The sequence below is a fragment of the Leopardus geoffroyi genome, chromosome E3, assembly GCF_018350155.1.
Source record: "Leopardus geoffroyi isolate Oge1 chromosome E3, O.geoffroyi_Oge1_pat1.0, whole genome shotgun sequence".
Lineage (NCBI taxonomy): Eukaryota > Metazoa > Chordata > Mammalia > Carnivora > Felidae > Leopardus > Leopardus geoffroyi.
In genome coordinates, this window is record NC_059340.1 from 34,599,960 (window position 1) to 34,616,784 (window position 16,825).

General features: G+C 43.9%; 1 protein-coding gene across 2 annotated transcripts in view; it reads right to left on the reverse strand.

The window, feature by feature from the left end:
• The window catches only part of PMM2 (phosphomannomutase 2), a 31,314-nt gene extending 14,493 nt beyond the window's left edge, over nucleotides 1–16,821 (reverse strand). The window contains exons 1-4 of one of the 2 annotated variants that reach the window (XM_045460611.1): nucleotides 16,682–16,821; nucleotides 4,915–5,026; nucleotides 2,412–2,488; nucleotides 1,412–1,503 (exon numbers count right to left, since the gene is read on the reverse strand). In XM_045460611.1, coding sequence (XP_045316567.1) covers nucleotides 1,412–1,503; nucleotides 2,412–2,488; nucleotides 4,915–5,026; nucleotides 16,682–16,747 — 347 coding nt within the window. In that variant the 5' untranslated portion in view covers nucleotides 16,748–16,821. The remainder of the gene's footprint in view (nucleotides 1–1,411; nucleotides 1,504–2,411; nucleotides 2,489–4,914; nucleotides 5,027–16,681) is intronic. The other variant, XM_045460610.1, reaches the window with a different exon arrangement.
• Nucleotides 16,822–16,825: the final 4 nt, after the last annotated feature.

The following is a 16,825-nucleotide window of genomic DNA, read 5'->3' on the forward strand; positions in this document are numbered from 1 at the left end:
TGTGGGTCCTAAACGTCAAAGAGCTCAATGAGTTTTCCCCAACTCAAGGACACAGTATCCCTCTCATTCCCACGGAAGGGAGGCTGATGCATTTGAGAAAGGCTTCTGTTCTCAAAAGCCAGGATTACGGCACATTTTCTGGTGTTCGATTCCTCCCTGAAGATCTGGACTCCTGTACAGTCTTACTGCACCCACGTGACCCACATGGGGCATACAGCAGCGCTGATGGGAGGGGTGGGCTAATGCTGATCAACGTGGTCTCAGGCCTGCTCCCCAATCGAGGGGGCACCACCTGCGTCAGTGGAATGACAGCTGTGTACGTGGGTCTCCCTCACTGGGGTGACAACCCCTCTGAGGACAGGATTATGCCTTATCCTTTCTTCTTTTTTAAGCTTCTCGTAATGCTTGACCCAAAGGAAAGCCCGAGTTGACCTGGGATACGTTATATTTCCACTTTCTACTATGGAGAATTGCCACGATACATAAAAGCATACAGAACAGGAAAACGAAGTCCCACGTGCCATTACCCAGCTGTGGCCAGGACTACCCTGGGCCCAGCCTGTCTCGTCCGTAGCCCCTTCTGGGAGATGTGAAAAGAGAAGGCCCTTGCCCCGAGTGGAGGTGCTGGGCAGGGGCACTGGCTTCATGGATTCTGGTGGTTTTGAGCAGTTCCCAAAGCACATGCCCTGAAATTCAGCTGCCGTTTAAAAAACGTTTCTCCCCCTCATCATCAAGGTGTTACGTATTAAGGGCAGAAAACTGAAAAGAAAATGAACATATTTCTAAGAAAACACCCATAACATCACCAAGAAACAGCCACTGTTAGCCTATGGGTTCATTTTCTGCCAGTGTTTTAACTGCGGGCATGTAACATTACTGTTGGTATTATTTAAAAATGGGAATGGAGGTGAGCACAGTATCCAGGGTGAGAGGTAAGTCCCCAAATCAGATGCTTGCCGAGGTCAGAACAAGGAGGGAAGGGGTGTGGGAAAGCCTGAGGGTGCGGGTGGGGGAAGTGTGGCTCAGCCGGCTACTGCCGCGCAGGAGCGGGCCCCAGACACCACAGGAGCCGGAAGTGCAGGCACTTGAGCATGTGAGCTCGGGCGTCCAAATGACAGCAACTGATTCAGATTTTATTTCACACCGTGGACCGAGCGAACACGGCCACGTGCGGGGTCTGGCTGGGCCCCCAGGTGACTCACGTGTCTGGGAGCTGTTTCACAGGCCTTCCCCGCAGCTTCTGGAAAGCACCTGGTGTCAGATTTCCACCAGGTGCAGATGCCATCGTTTCCGTCCTCACTTCCACTGGAAGGTCTCCAGCAGTTCCTTCCTAAGCACAGGGCCGGGGACTGACTTGGCACCATGGCCCCAAAGGGCACTAGTTCAGCCTGGCTGCTGAGAGCAAACCCACCTCTTTCGCGGGAGCTTAATTTTCGCGATGTAGCTCAGGCAGTAGTTGATTAAATCTTGGATCAGGGCCTCCCCCAGGTGACCCTGAATGTTCTAGACAAAGGAAATACGGGTTAATTGATTCAGAGACAGGCCATTTTCAAAATAACTTTCTCGCAAACCCGGCAGCCACTACCGCTTGAGGGTCACGAGGCTGGTGTGGCGGCCGAGGTGACACGCCCACGCTGCCTTTTTCCTTCTTTCCCGTATAAGCAAACCCCGAGGGGCTTTAATTGAAGCATGTTCTGTCTCATTACTCAAGATTTTTGTATTCATTACCTTTCAAATGCCTCATGGAAGGCCCAAAGAGTACACTACTGCTTTTATCTCATTAGAATATCTACAGACGCTGACAGAGAATACTGTTGCTCCACTCTGGCCTTCTCTTATGTCTGAACAGACGATCTTATTACAAAGAGCTACACGGTGCCTCCAAAAATGCTTGTAGCAAGGGAGCCTGCCTTACTCTGTGCTATCACTACTGAAAATATTCGATTGGCTATCCTTAAAAAAACAATTACGAAAATTCAGTTAACCGTTTGGAATATGCGAGTCGCATGGTTCAACATGCAAGATACAAAAAACACGGGGTGGAGATTCATTCCTTCCCTGTGCCTCACCTCCCAGGTACATCTCCCAAGAAGCACTCAACATCAAATATCCTTTTAGAAAACATTTTAACAGTAGCATGTAGTTGTTTGCATTTTCTTTTTTTTTTTAATTTTTTTTTTTTTTTCAACGTTTATTCACTTTTGGGATAGAGAGAGACAGAGCATGAACGGGGGAGGGGCAGAGAGAGAGGGAGACACAGAATCGGAAACAGGCTCCAGGCTCTGAGCCATCAACCCAGAGCCCGACGCGGGGCTCGAACTCACGGACTGCGAGATCGTGACCTGGCTGAAGTTGGACGCTTAACCGACTATGCCACCCAGGCGCCCCTGTTTGCATTTTCAAGAACGTACCTGTTTACACAAGAGTTTCCCATCTTTGTATGCTACCAGGCCATTTTCTGGAAACACATAATCATATTTTTCAACCACTGCAACCGAAACAAAAGAAAACAGCACGTGATGAACCGAAGGCTGTGTTTCTATTTCCCTTTTTTTTTTTTTTAACGTTTATTTATTGAGAGAGAGCACTCGAATGCGCAGGGGCGGGACAGAGAGAGAATCCCAAGCAGGCTCCATGCCATCAGTACAGAGCCGGAAGATGGGCTCAAACTCACCAATGGTGAGATCATGACCTGAGCTGAAGCTAAGAGTCGGACGCTCAACTGACTGAGCCACTCCCACTTTTTTTTTTTTTTTTTTACTTAAAGTAGGGTTCATGGCCAGCGTGGAGCCCAACATGGGACGTGAACTCACAACCCTGAGACCAAGACCTGAGCTGAGATCAAGAGTCACACGCTTAACTGACTGAGCCAGCCAGGCACTCCTCTATTTCTTGATTAACACGCATCACCAGTAAGATTGCTGAACTCTAGTAAGGACTGTGAAAGAATACCTCCTCGTCACAGATTGGGCGAGTGGGGAAAGAGCTCCTCAAGTTTTTCTTTTTTTTTTTAGAAGACTATCAATTACAAACGCAAAAGACGGTGGCCAGGCTAGAGACTGGACACGTGGTGGGCCCTCTCACACCTGTGCCTTCAGCCCCCTCTTATGTATATGGGAAGATGGGCGTCCGTGACAGCCCTCGAGCCTCACTGTGGATCCGCATCACTGGGGTGGCAATGGAAATGCGCAGATTCCCAGGATCTGCTCACGTTTATTTATTGACAGTTTACTTGAGAAAGAGAGAGAAAGAAAGAGAGAGAGAGAGTACATGCACGCGCTAGGCAGAGAGAGAGGGACAAACAGAATCAGTCCCAAGCAGGCTCTATGCTGACAGCGGAGCTTGATCCTACGAAGATCCCATGACAGGATTAGCTGAGCCGAAATCAAGAGTTGGGCACTCAACTGACTGAGCCACCCAGGTGCCCCCGTTCCAGGCTTTCTGATTACGAATATGCAGGGGCGAGGCTAAAATCAGATTGTTTTTTAAAAAAAGGTCTTTGGGTGATTCTTACAAGCAGTCAGATTTGGAGACCACTCATGCAAATCTAAATGGGCCCTCAAACTTAAGGTGCTTGTTAAAGTGCGGATTCCTACGTACCATGAGTTGGGTGGGGCCCTCACATGTGTATTTTAACAAGTTCCCCAGTGATTCTGATATGGCTGGACCGTCAACTTTCTCCAGCTTGTGGATGTTTTGATTCTGATGCTTTGACTTACAGTCTTTGAAATATACAGACAGGGCCCTACCCTGACACAAAACCTCTTCCAGCCTGTGGTTTAAAATCTGGCCAGAGGCAGAAAGGGCCATCAGGGCCAGGTAACAGGATTTCTGTGCCCCTGTTAAACTGTTTACAGGCTTTCTAAGTAAGGCATCTACAGGAAAAATTAAGTATAAGCAGAACAGGGTTTTAAAGAGAATGCACAGATTATACTTACAGTGACTGAGCCCGTAAATATAGCTTACACAGATGTTGACTGTAAGATATTAGAGTCAAAATGCTCGTTCTCAACTGGGGGTGATTTTGCCCCCTTGACGACATTTGGCAATGTCTGGAGACATTTCTGGTTGTCACACTGGGGGTGGAGGGGCGACTGGCATTAAGCAGGTGGAGGCCCAGATGCTGCTGAACACCCTACAATGCACAGGACAGCCCTCGACAAGAGAGAAGGACCTGGCCCAAATGTCGACAGTGTCCAAAAGACGATCGATTCATCTAGCTCTCCATCCTCTATTTCTTACAGGCCAGGCACCCTAGAGACACGGGCTGCAAGATGAATAATCCACAGTCCTAGTCTTCAAGAAAAACAGACAAGCGGCCAGTTTCCAACAAGCATGGAGTGTGGCGCTAGGAGGGTTGTGCATTAGGCCGTCCGGGGGGAGCAGCTAAAATACGATTCCCAGGCCCCACGGACCTCAGAGTCTCCAGTGAAGGGGCCAATAAGTATGCCCGGCTTCCTGGGGTCCTGTGCTGGAGAGTCCGGTTCAAAAGAAGGGGAGCAGCCTGGGTGACTCATGAATAGGGAACTCTGGGAAACACCGTGTTAGGGCAACGGACAGCCCCACACCCAGAGGGCACCTCAACACCTGGGTGAGAAGGACGGTCAGGAGACAGGGTCTGAGCGGAGCTGGGAGAGTGGACGCGGACAACATAAGCATTCTGGGCAATGACACAGACACTGGAAGTTCTGGGGAAACGCCCCACGTGTCTGAGTACCAAGAGGTCCACCACCGACTCCAGAAATTTACTTATGGGATTAAAAACAGGAAAGAGAAAGCAGAGAGAATGATCCCCCCAACAAGGAAGCATGTGGGGAGGAGGCCTCGGGCCGGTGACACTTAACAGCGACAGGCCCTAACTGCCTCCTAAGAAGTTAATCTTCTACCGAATGCAATCAGCAATGTCGACGTTACCGTCACTTCCCAGCTGCTCCTGCACTTTCTGAAAGTCGGACCCGCCCACCACTCCAATCTTGATCTTCCGTCTCAGGTTTTGGAGAAAGCCGTCCATTTCCTTGGTGATTTTCTACATTTCAAGACGGAAAATAAAAAGTCGTGAGTGGTAAAGTGATCAGGAGACGAAACCTGGAGGGACACAATCCTTACGTTCATACAAACCAATTCAGGCTCTAGGTCTGTAGACGAGTCCAAGTACATCAGCTTTTCACCAGAAAAGACCTGTTAACGTTTACTTATTTTTACCTAAAACACACAAGTAATACATAAACAGCCGGTGTGTGCTGTTCTGGCTAGTCCTCTCTGCAATTTCTATGCTTGTTTATATGCAGAAAAATAAATAGGTCTTGTTTTTGGCAACACGAGTGGACTCATTCTAAGTTCTGTGCAATGACTCGCTTTTTCAGCCTTAAGTGGTGATTTTTCCAAGCCAATGGACACGGACTAGCGCACCTCCTGCAAATGTTACCCTGCGCTCTACTTACGAATGTAGGTGGCTGATTTTAACGCAAAATAACACAACACAATTAAAGAGGACGTTGAGAATTGATTTGTTACAACTACACAAAACCAAAGCAAAAACAAAAGCCATGAGAGTAAGATCACTAGATTTTTTTAGTCTCTCCTAAAAGAAAAGCTCCTATCTATAAACAGTGGTCACGACAGTATAATTTTATGCTGGTTAAAATCCAAACTGTGCACTAATTCAAAAGAAATTAGAAAGTCACATGAAAAGACATCTCTGTTAAGACAAATCACAATTAAGTTTTAAAAGTTATGTTGTTAGGGGCTCCTGGACGGCTCAGTAGGTTAAGCTTCTGACTTTGGCTCAGGTCATGATCTTGTACTTTGTGAGTTCGAGCCCCGCATCGGGCTCTGTGCTGACAGCTCAGAGTCTGGAGCCCGCTTTGGATTCTGTGTCTCCTCTCTCTGCCCCTCCCCTACTTGTGTTCTGTTTCTATTAAACATAAATAAATGCAAAAAAATAAAATAAAAAAGTTATTTTGTTATTTTCTGTCAATCTGAATTGTACATTCACATGGGTATTTTTATTTTTATTTTTTTAAATAAACTCTGCCCCCAACATGGGGCTAGAACTCATGACCCCGAGATTAAGAGTTGCCAGGCGCCCCTCACAGGAGTGACCCAGTGAGGCGCCCCTCACAGTTCTATCTTTAGAAATGAAGTTACCAGAAATTAAAAACAAAAACAAAAATGACCTAAATTCAGTACATAAACATCTGGAATTCCATCTTTTTCTTAAAAACAAAACAAACTGGTTTAGAGTAATCCACACATAGGATTAACCAAATTGCAAAGAGGACTTGTAACAGAGTCTTTTCTGTATCTTCAGGGGAACCTTGATGTGGCACACAAAATGTAGAACTGCACTGGTGGCCTCTGTGAGTCAGTGACTGTGAAAATGGGTCCTAGGCCCGCCACCCCTCCCCCCCCACCCCGGGGCCAACTGGCTTACTCTCACCTGAGGTCAGAATGGCAGGAAGTGGGGGAAGACTCCCTGGATTGCAAAATACTAAAAATGCAATACTTCCGGGCGCCTCAGTGGTTCAGTCGGTTAAGTGTCCGACTTCAGTTCAGATTGTGATCTCGCGGTTCGTGGGTTCGAGCCCCATGTTGGGCTTTGTGCTGACAGCTCGGAGCCTGGAGTCTGCTTCAGGTTCTGTGCCTCCCTTTCTCTCTGCCCCTCCCCAGCCCATGCTCTGTCTCTGTCTCTCAAAAATAAATAAATGTTAAAATAAATTTTTAAAAAATGCAATACTTCCATCTTCAAACAGAAGCCCAAAGCTGCAATTTATGTGATCTTAACCCCTGTGCACAGTGATGAGCTCCAAGGCACTGTGGCCATCAGACACGTGTCTGCAATGTGAATGGGTTGTAGAAGGCACCCTTTCACTTCCAAGTGGCAGCAAATATTTTTTTGACAGGAAATAAGACCCAGCTGCTTGTGACCACAACAGGCATCTCAATTACCCATTGTAGGAGGCATCTTTAGAGCAAAATAATCACACACCAAAGTTGTTGTGATGTTCCCAAATAACTCTCGTGTTGACAATTACAAGGAATTCTTTATAAATCACCCTGGACAAAATAAACAGAGAAAGATTCAAAAGCTTGAGATTAAGGTCAAAGACTGTTAAAAATTCACCTTCTGACTACTAGGTATTTATTCAAGGGATACAGGTGTGCTGTTTCTTTTCTTTTTTTTTTTTTTTAATTTTTTTTAACGTTTATTTATTTTTGAGACAGAGAGAGACAGAGCATGAACGGGGGAGGGGCAGAGAGAGAGGGAGACACAGACTCTAAAACAGGCTCCAGGTTCTGAGCGGTCAGCACAGAGCCCGACACGGGGCTCGAACTCACGGACCGCGAGATCGTGACCTGAGCCGAAGTCGGCCGCTTAACCGACTGAGCCACCCAGGCGCCCCCAGGTGTGCTGTTTCGAAGGGACACATGCACCCCAATGTTTACAGCAGCACTATCAACAACAGCCAAAGTATGGAAAGAGCCCAAACGTCCATTGATGGATGAATGGATAAAAAAGATGTGGTATATTTATACGATGGAGTATTACTCGGCAATCAAAAAGAATGGTATCTTGCCATTTGCAACTACGTGGATGGAACTGGAGGCTATTATGCTAAGTGAAATTAGTCAGAGAAAGACAAATATCATGACTTCACTCATATGAGGGCTTTAAGATACAAAACAGATGAATATAAGGGAAGGGAAGCAAAAATAATATAAAAACAGGAAGGGGGACAAAACAGAAGAGACTCTTAAAAATGGAGAACAAAGAGAGGGTTGCTGGAGGGGCTGTGGGAGGGGGGAGGGGCTAAATGGCTAAGGGGCATGAAGGAATCTACTCCCGAAATCATTGTTGCACTACATGGTAACTAACTTGGATGTAAATTAAAAAAAGAAAACTTAAAAAAGAAAAATAAATAAAAATTAATAAAAAAAATTCACCTTCTGAAAAAACCAACTATGAGAGACTTTTTTTGGGGACAAGAAAGGAAAACCGACGGCAGCAAAGAGGACTCAGCAAAATAGGGCGCAGCGGCCAGCACCGACCCGCTGCCTAGTTCTGCAAGGTACGACAGCAACACAGCGATATCCATTCGTTTGTGGAGTGCCTGTGGCCACCGCAACACAGTTGATTAGTTGTGACAGAGACCACATGGCCCGCAGAGTCTCAACGAGTTATTTACCATCTGGCCTTGTGCAGAAAAACATTTGCCAGCTGCTGGACTGGGGCATTACATAAGATGAGGGAACTGGTGATAATTTTCCCAGGTGTGACGATGGCCCCTGTGGTCACCACAGATGTCCTCAAGAGATGCAGGCTGAAAAATTTAGTGGTGAAGCACTATGATGACTATGGCTTAAGGAGTGGTACAGCGCGGAATAAAAAAGTAGAGAGACAGTTGATGTCAATCAGTGCTGAACTGAAGTGGTGGGGATATGGCTGTATACTAGTTTTTCAGTGGTTCTGGTGCCTGAATGTTTTCTGACACACAGTTGGGAAACAACTGTTTCCCATTCAGGCTTGTGCCTCCCTTCTTTTCACAGACTTTTATTCTGAGTCTCAACTGTTTTTGTTTTTATGTTTAGTTCTTTTTTCAAATAAAAAAAATTATTTATTTAGAGAGAGACAGCGTGAGTGGGGGAGGGGCAGAGAGAGGGGGAGAGGAGAGAGAACCCCAAGCAGGCTCTGCACTGTCAGTACAGAGCCCGATGCAGGGCTCGAACTCATGACACCGTGAGATCATGACCTGAGCTGAAACCGAGAGTTAGATGCTTACTGACTGAGCCACCCAGGTGCCCCTCAACTGTTTTTAGACGGCGTGGCAGTTCTTAGGAAAGTATTCAGCCCAAGAAGATTCTACTTAAACAGTGATATGTGCAAGGCTCTGGACTCCATTCGAACTAGATTTTACCTGTATGCATCATATTGTCCTTTAGCAGCTGCAAGATAACCTATTCTGCTTCCGGATTGTAATGTGCTTATCAGTGTTGGAGAATATATGTATTGAGGAAGGGAAAGGTTGTATAATGAATAGATCTGTTGGTAAAGTATATTTGTTTTTACCTGGAGCACCCAGCACACAGAAACAACTTTCTTTTAAATTAAGACTTTTTTTTTTTAGTGTTAAAATTGTTTGCTGCCAAGAATATCATATTTCAGGTATTTTAAGGGGTTTCTTTGCTATTTCATACTGCACGCTTATCTATCCTGATTTCTTCTGGGAGTCAGAAGCACCTTCCGGAATGGCAGAACCAGGAGCCAAAACAGCATCCATCTTGCAGCAGTGGCAGAAAATGGGAAACTTAGCAAAGAACAATGCCCAGTAGCCCAGAAACTTGTACCAGATTTGCTGTGACAGATTGAGATCATGGTTTCACCGAATCTCAGTTTCCTTTGTTTAAAACGGTAACAAAAACTGTCCTATTGGGAGGGTGCCTGGGTGACTCAGTCAGTTGGGTGTCTGACGTGATTTCAGCTCATATCAGGATCCCAGAGTCATGGGATCGAGTCCCCATCAGGTTCCACACTGAGCAGGGAGCCTGCTTAAGATTCGTTCTCTTTCCCTCTGCCCCTCTCCCTGGCTCATGCTCTTTCTCAAAAAAAGAAAAAAAAAAAAATCCTACTTGGGTAAAAGAGGGAGACGGCTTGAGACGGAGAAGGTTCTAAAAAGGTTTGGAATGTGAACCATAGACCATTACAGCCAATGGGCCAAATGGGGCAGCTGTTTGTTTTCATAAGAAATCAGTAAAGTTTTATTGGAACCGAATGAGGCTGGTCTACCTGTCGTCTATGGCTGCTTTTGCATTAGAGTTGATTAGTTACTACAGACCACATGGCTGTCAAAGATGAAAATTCTTGCTATCTGACCCTTTAGAACAATGAAATGCTGACTCTGGCTCTGGACCAGCAAGAACTTGTAGCAGTCCACAAGTGCAGGCTGGTCGCTGAATCTGTGTCAAAAGGAGCCTTTGAAGAACGAGGCAGTTGAGTATCACCACTAGATCCACTGAACCTGCGGGCCAGAAAGGCAAACTGATCTAAAACCACATGCATTTAATGTGGAAATGTGGAGCACACCATTGCCACCACTCAGCCCAAATCAAGAAGGTAGGGATACAATGTGAAGATAGTGAGGTCAATTCAGTGACCAGTCTGTGCAAGGAGGAGGTCAGAGTGAGCTTCATCACAAACGCAGACCTTAACTGAAACCCATCCATGCCTGTAGCAGCAAAATCAGGAAGTGGGAAGCAAGCTTCCAGGAGTCCAAGGAGGCTCTCTGGAGGCAGTCTGCAAAAATCTGGGCCTCCTTGATCACTTCTACTGGAGAAGGGGGTGGAGAGGGGAGGGGTGCTAGCGGCTACTATTTATTATTACTGAACCCAGCCTATTGTAGCCAAGATACTTTAGTGAATTTGTTCGATTTCATTCGAGCCTCACCAACACCATATGGAACTGGGAATGCCCCCATTTAAAACCACTCAGGGGAGGGGTGCCTGGGTGGCTCAGTTGGTTGGGTGACCGACTTCGGCTCAGGTCACGATCTCACGTTCCGTGAGTTCGAGCCCTGCGTCGGGCTCCGGGCTGATGGCTCAGAGCCTGGAGCCTGCTTCTGGTTCTGTGTCGCCCTCTCTCTCTGCCCCTCCCCCGTTCATGCTCTGTCTCTCTCTGTCTCAAAGTAAATAAACGTTAAAAAAAAAAAAATTAAAAAAAAAAATAAAACCACTCAGGGGAGGGTTATGGGAGGAGCCAAGATGGCGGAACAGCATGTAAGTTTTTTTGTGTCTTGCATCCATGAAACACAGCCAGATCAACACTAAACTATCCTGCACAACTCGAAAACCGATTTGAGGATTAATACAACACCCTTCACAACCTGAACTACAGAACTCAGCAGAGAGAAACTTGATTTTCAATTTTTATTAAAAATATTTTTCGTTAATTTTTTCTACTGTATTTTTTACTTCTGTGTAAATTTTTTTCAAATTCTATTTTACTTTCATCATTTCATTTTATTCCATTTCAGTGTATTCATTTTTTTCAAATTTTCAAACGATTTCCTTTTTTTTTCTTTCCCCTTTTTCTTCTAATCTATCAAGTACAATTCAACCAACACCCAGACCAAAACACACCTAGGATCTAGCATCATTTATTTGATTTTTGTGTGTGTTTTTAATTTTTTAACTTTCATTTTTTTGATTTAGTTTTTTTAACCTCATTAATTCCCTTTCTCCCTTCAAAATGATGAAACAATGGAATTCACCCCAGAAGAAAGAGCAGAAAGAAACGACAGCCAGGGAATTAACCAACACAGATACAAGCAAGATGTCTGAACCAGAATTTAAAATCACGATAATAAGAATACTACCTGGAGTCGAAAATAGTTTAGAATCACTTTCTGTGGAGATAAAAGAAGTAAAAGCTAGTCAAGATGAAATAAAAAATGTTGTAACTGAGGTAGCTGCAATCTCGAACGGATCCCAGGGCGGCAAGGATGCATGAGGCAGAAAAGCGACAGACTAAGGCAAGAGAGCAAGATTTAAGGATTAGAGAAATCAGTGACTCATTTAAAAGGGACAACATCAAAATCATAGGGGTCCCAGAAGATGAAGACAGAGAAAAAGGGGTAGAAGGGTTATGTGAGCAAATCGTAGCAGAAAAGTTTCCTAACCTGGGGAAAGACACAGACATCAAAATCCGGGAAGCACAGAGAACCCCCATTAGTTTCAACAAAAACCAACCATCAACAAAACATATCATAGTCAAATTCACAACATACTCAGGCAAGGAAAGAATCATGAAAGCAGCAAGGGAAAAAAAGTCCTTAACCTACAAGGGAAGACAGAACAGGTTTGCAGCAGACCTATGCACAGAAACTTGGCAGGCCAGAAAGGAGTGGCAGGATATATTCAATGTACTTAATCAGAAAAATATGCAGCCAAGAATTCTTTATTCAGCAAAGCTGTCATTCAAAATATAAAGAGAGATAAACAGTTTCCCAGACAAACAAAAATTAAAGGAGTTTGTGACTACTAAATGAGTCCTCCAAGAAATTTTAAGGGTGACTCTCTGAGGGGAGAAAAGACAAACAAAACAAAACAAACCCTAAAAAAATACATAAAGACCAAAAGCAACAAAGACTAGAAAAGACCAGAGAACAACACCAGAAACTGCAACTCTACAGGCAACATAATAGCAATCAATTCATATCTTTCAGTACTGACTCTAAATGTCAATGGACTCAATGCTCCAATCAAAAGACATAGGGCAACAGAATGGATAAGAAAACAAGATCCATCTATATGCTGTTTACAAGAGACGCACTTCAGACCTAAAGACACCTTCAGATTCAAAATAAGGGGATGGAGAACCATCTATCATGCTACTGGTTGACAAAAGAAAGCCAGAGTAGCCATACTTAAATCAAACAATCTAGACTTTAAAATAAAGACTGTAACAAGAGATGAAGAAAGGCATTATATCATAATTTAAGGGGTCTACCCACCAAGAAGACCTAACAATTGTAAACACTTATGCTCCAAATGTGAGAGCACCCAAATACACAAATCAATTAGTCACAAATATAAAGAAATTCATAGATAATAATACCATAATAGTAGGGGACTTCAACACCCCACTTACAACAATGGAAAGATCATCTAATCAGAAAATCAACAAGGAAACAATGGCTTTGAAGGACACAATGAACCAGATGGACTTAACAGATATATTCAGAACATTTCATCCTAAAGCAGCAGAATATACACTCTTCTTCAGTGCACATGGAATGTTCTCCAGTATAGATCACATACTGGGACACAAATCAGCCCTCAACAATTACAAAAAGATCGAGATCATACTGTGCATATTTTCAGACCACAATCCTATGAAACTCGAAATCAACCACAAGAAAAAATCTGGAAAGGTAACAAACACTTGGAGACTGAAGAACATCCTATTAAAGAATGAATGGGCTAACCAGGAAGTCAAAGAGGAAATTAAAAAGTACATGGAAGCCAATGAAACCGATAACACCACACCCCAAAACCTCTGGGACACAGGAAAGGCGGTCATAAGAAGAAAGTATATAGCAATCCAGGCCTCCCTAAAGAAGGAAGAAAGGTCTCAGAGAGACAACCTAACCTTACACCTTAAAGAGCTGGAAATAGAACAGCAAATAAAACCCAAAACCAGCAGAAGACAGAAAATAATAAAGATTAGAGCAGAAATTAATGCTACTGAAACCAAAACCAAAACCAAAACAAAAACAAAAACAAAAAAACCCAAACAGATCAATGAAATCAGAAGCTGGTTCTTTGAAAGAATTAACAAAATTGATAAAACACTAGCCAATTTGATCAAAAAGAAAAAGGACACAAATAAAATCAAGAATGAAAGAGGAGAGATCACAACCAACACAGCAGAAATAAATAAGAAAATATTATGAGCAGTTATACACCAATAAAATGGGCAATCTGGAAGAAATGGACAAATTCCTAGAAACATATAAACTACCAAAGTTGAAACAGGAAGAAACAGAAAATTTGAACAGACCCATAATCAGTAAAGAAATCGAATTAGTAATCAAAAATCTCCCCAAAAACAAGAGTCCAGGGCCAGACAACTTTCCAGGGGACTTCTACCAAACATTTAAGGAAGAGTTAACACCTATTCTCTTGAAGCTGTTCTGAAAAATAGGAATAGAAGGAAAACTTCCAAACTCTTTCTATGAAGCCAGCATTACCTTGATTCCAAAACCAATTCCAACAATACATTAAAAAAAGTATCCATCACGAGCAAGTAGGATTTATACCTGGGATGCAGGGCTGGTTCCATATCTGTAAAACAATCAATGTGATTCATCACATCAGTAAAACAAAGGATAAGAATCACATGATCCTCTCAACAGATGCAGAGAAAGCATTTGAAAAAATACAGCATTCTTTCTTCATAAAAACCCTCAAGAAAGCAGGGATAGAAGGATCATACCTCGAGATCATAAAAGCCATATATGAAAGACCCAATACTAATATCATCCTCAATGGGGAAAAAGTGAGAGCTTTCCCCCTAAGGTCAGGAACAAGACAGGCATGTCCATTCTCGCCACTGTTATTCAACACAGTATTGGAAGTCTTCGCCTCAGCAATCAGACAACACAAAGACATAAAAGGCATCCAAATCAGCCAAACTTTCACTCTTCGCAGATGACATGATACTCTATATGGAAAATCCAAAAGATTCCACCAAAAAACTGCTAGAACTGATTCATGAATTCAGCAAAGTGGCAGGATAGAAAATCAATGCACAGAAATCGGTTGCATTCCTATACACCAACAATGAAGCAACAGAAAAAGAAATCAAGGAATTGATCTCATTTATAACTGCCACCCAAAACCATAAAATACCTAGGAATAAATCTAACCAAAGAGGTGAAAAATCTATACACTGAAAACTACAGAAAGCTTATGAAAGAAATTGAAAAAGACACACACACACAAAAGGAAAAATATTCCTTGCTCCTGGAGAGGAAAAATGAATATTGTTGAAATGTCAATACTACCCAAAGCAATCTACAGATTCAATGCAATCCTTATCAAAATAACACCAGTATTCTTCACAGAGCTAGAACAAATAATCCTAAAATTTGTATGGAACCAGAAAAGACCCCAAATAGCCAAAGCAATCTTGAAAAAGAAAACCAAAGCAGGAGGCATCACAATCCTGGACTTCAGGCTGTATTACAAAGCTGTCATCATCAAGACAGTATGGTACTGGCACAAGAACAAACACTCAGAACAATGGAACAGAATAGAGAACCCAGAAATGGACCCACAAACGTATGGCCAACTCATCTTTGACAAAGCAGGAAAGGATATCCAATGGAATAAAGACAGTCTCTTCAGCAAGTGGTGCTGGGAAAACTGGACAGCGACATGCAGAAGAATGAACCTGGACCACTTTCTTATACCAGACACAAAAATAAACTCAAACTGGATGAAAGACCTAAATGTAAGACAGGAAGCCATCAAACTCCTCAAGGAGAAAGCAGGCAAAAACCTCTTTGACCTTGGCCGCAGCAACTTCTCACTCAACACGTCTCCAGAGGCAAGGGAAACAAAAGCAAAAATGAACTACTGGGACCTCATCAAAATAAAAAGCTTCTGCACAGCGAAGGAAACAATCAGCAAAACTAAAAGGCAACCGACGGAATGGCAGAAGACATTTGCAAATGACAAATCAGATAAAGGGTTAGTATCCAAAATCTATAAAGAAGTTATCAAAGTCCACACCCAAAAAACAAAGAATCCAGTGAAGAAATGGGCAAAAGACATGAATAGACACTTCTCCAAAGAAGACATCCAGATGGCCAACCGACACATGAAAAAATGCTGAACGTCACTCATCATCCGGGAAATGCAAATCAAAACCACAATGAGATACCACCCTACACCTGTCAGAATGGCTCACATTAACAACTCAGGCAACAACAGATGTTGGCGAGGATGCGGAGAAAGAGGATCTCTTTTTCATTGCTGGTGGGAATGCAAGCTGTTGCCGCCACAAACAGTATGGAGGCTCCTCAAAAAATTAAAAATAGAATTATCTTACGACCAAGCCATTGCACTACTAAGTATTTATCCAAGAAATAAAGGGATGCTGTTTCGAAGGGGCACATGCACCCCAATGTTTACAGCAGCACTATCAACAATAGCCAAAGTATGGAAAGAGCCCAAATGTCCATCGATGGATGAATGGATAAAGAAGATGTGATATATATATACAATGGAGTATTACTCGTCAATCAAAAAGAATGAAATCTTGTCATTTGCCACTACGTGGATGGAACTTGAGGGTATTATGCTAAGCGGAAAAGCGAAATTAAACAGTCAGATAAAGACAAATATCATATGACTTCATTCATATGAGGACTTAAGACACAGAAGGGATAAACACAAGGGAAGGGGAGGGAAGCAGGGAGGGATGTGGGATTTCGGGAACATGGAGGGGGACAAAACATAAAAGACTCTTCAATATGGAGAACAAACAGAGGGTTACTGGAGGGGTTGTGGCAGGGGGATGGGCTAAATAGGTAAGGGCATTAAGGAATCTACTCCTGAAATCATTGTTGCACTATGTGCTAACTTGGATGTAAATTAAAAATTAACAAATAAAAAACAAACAAAAACAAACAAACAAACAAAAAAAACCACTCAGGGGTTCAGTGATTTGCTCTAGGTCAGACAGCTGTCAACAGAGTGAAGTTGAGACTCTATTAGGTCTGTTTGACCTGGAAACCTATGTTTTTCCTATTAGGTTGCAAGATGCAGCTCACAGGTGACAGGACTGAGGAGGGAACATAGCTGGTAAGAGGGCTGAGCTGGGGTTCAAATTCAGGGCATGCGGTGAGAGTCCAAAACTGCGTTTTCCAACCCCATACACGTTGTTTGCTTTCAAGGGTTTTCAGCCCGTCTCATCTCTCCGAGCACCCTGAGGCCTTGGGGATGTGTTTCGAGTTTCCGTTTCACCCCTAGAAGGCACCCAGAACGGAGTTCAGCCTTGCCGAGGAGGTAGGCGGCCCTCAGCCGCCCCTCGACTCCCACCCTGGGCGGCCGTCGGCCCCAAATGTGAGCAGCAGGCGGCTCTGCACCCGCTGCCGCCAGCCGGCCGGATGCCGCCTACCTGTCGCGGGGCGGTCAGGGTCCCGTCCACGTCGAAGAGGCATAGCGCTGGGCCAGACGCCGCCATGCCCTCCGTTTCCAGCCGCACTTGATGAGACTCGTTGGCAACCAGGAACTCGGCCCGGAACTTCCGGGCTCGGCCCCC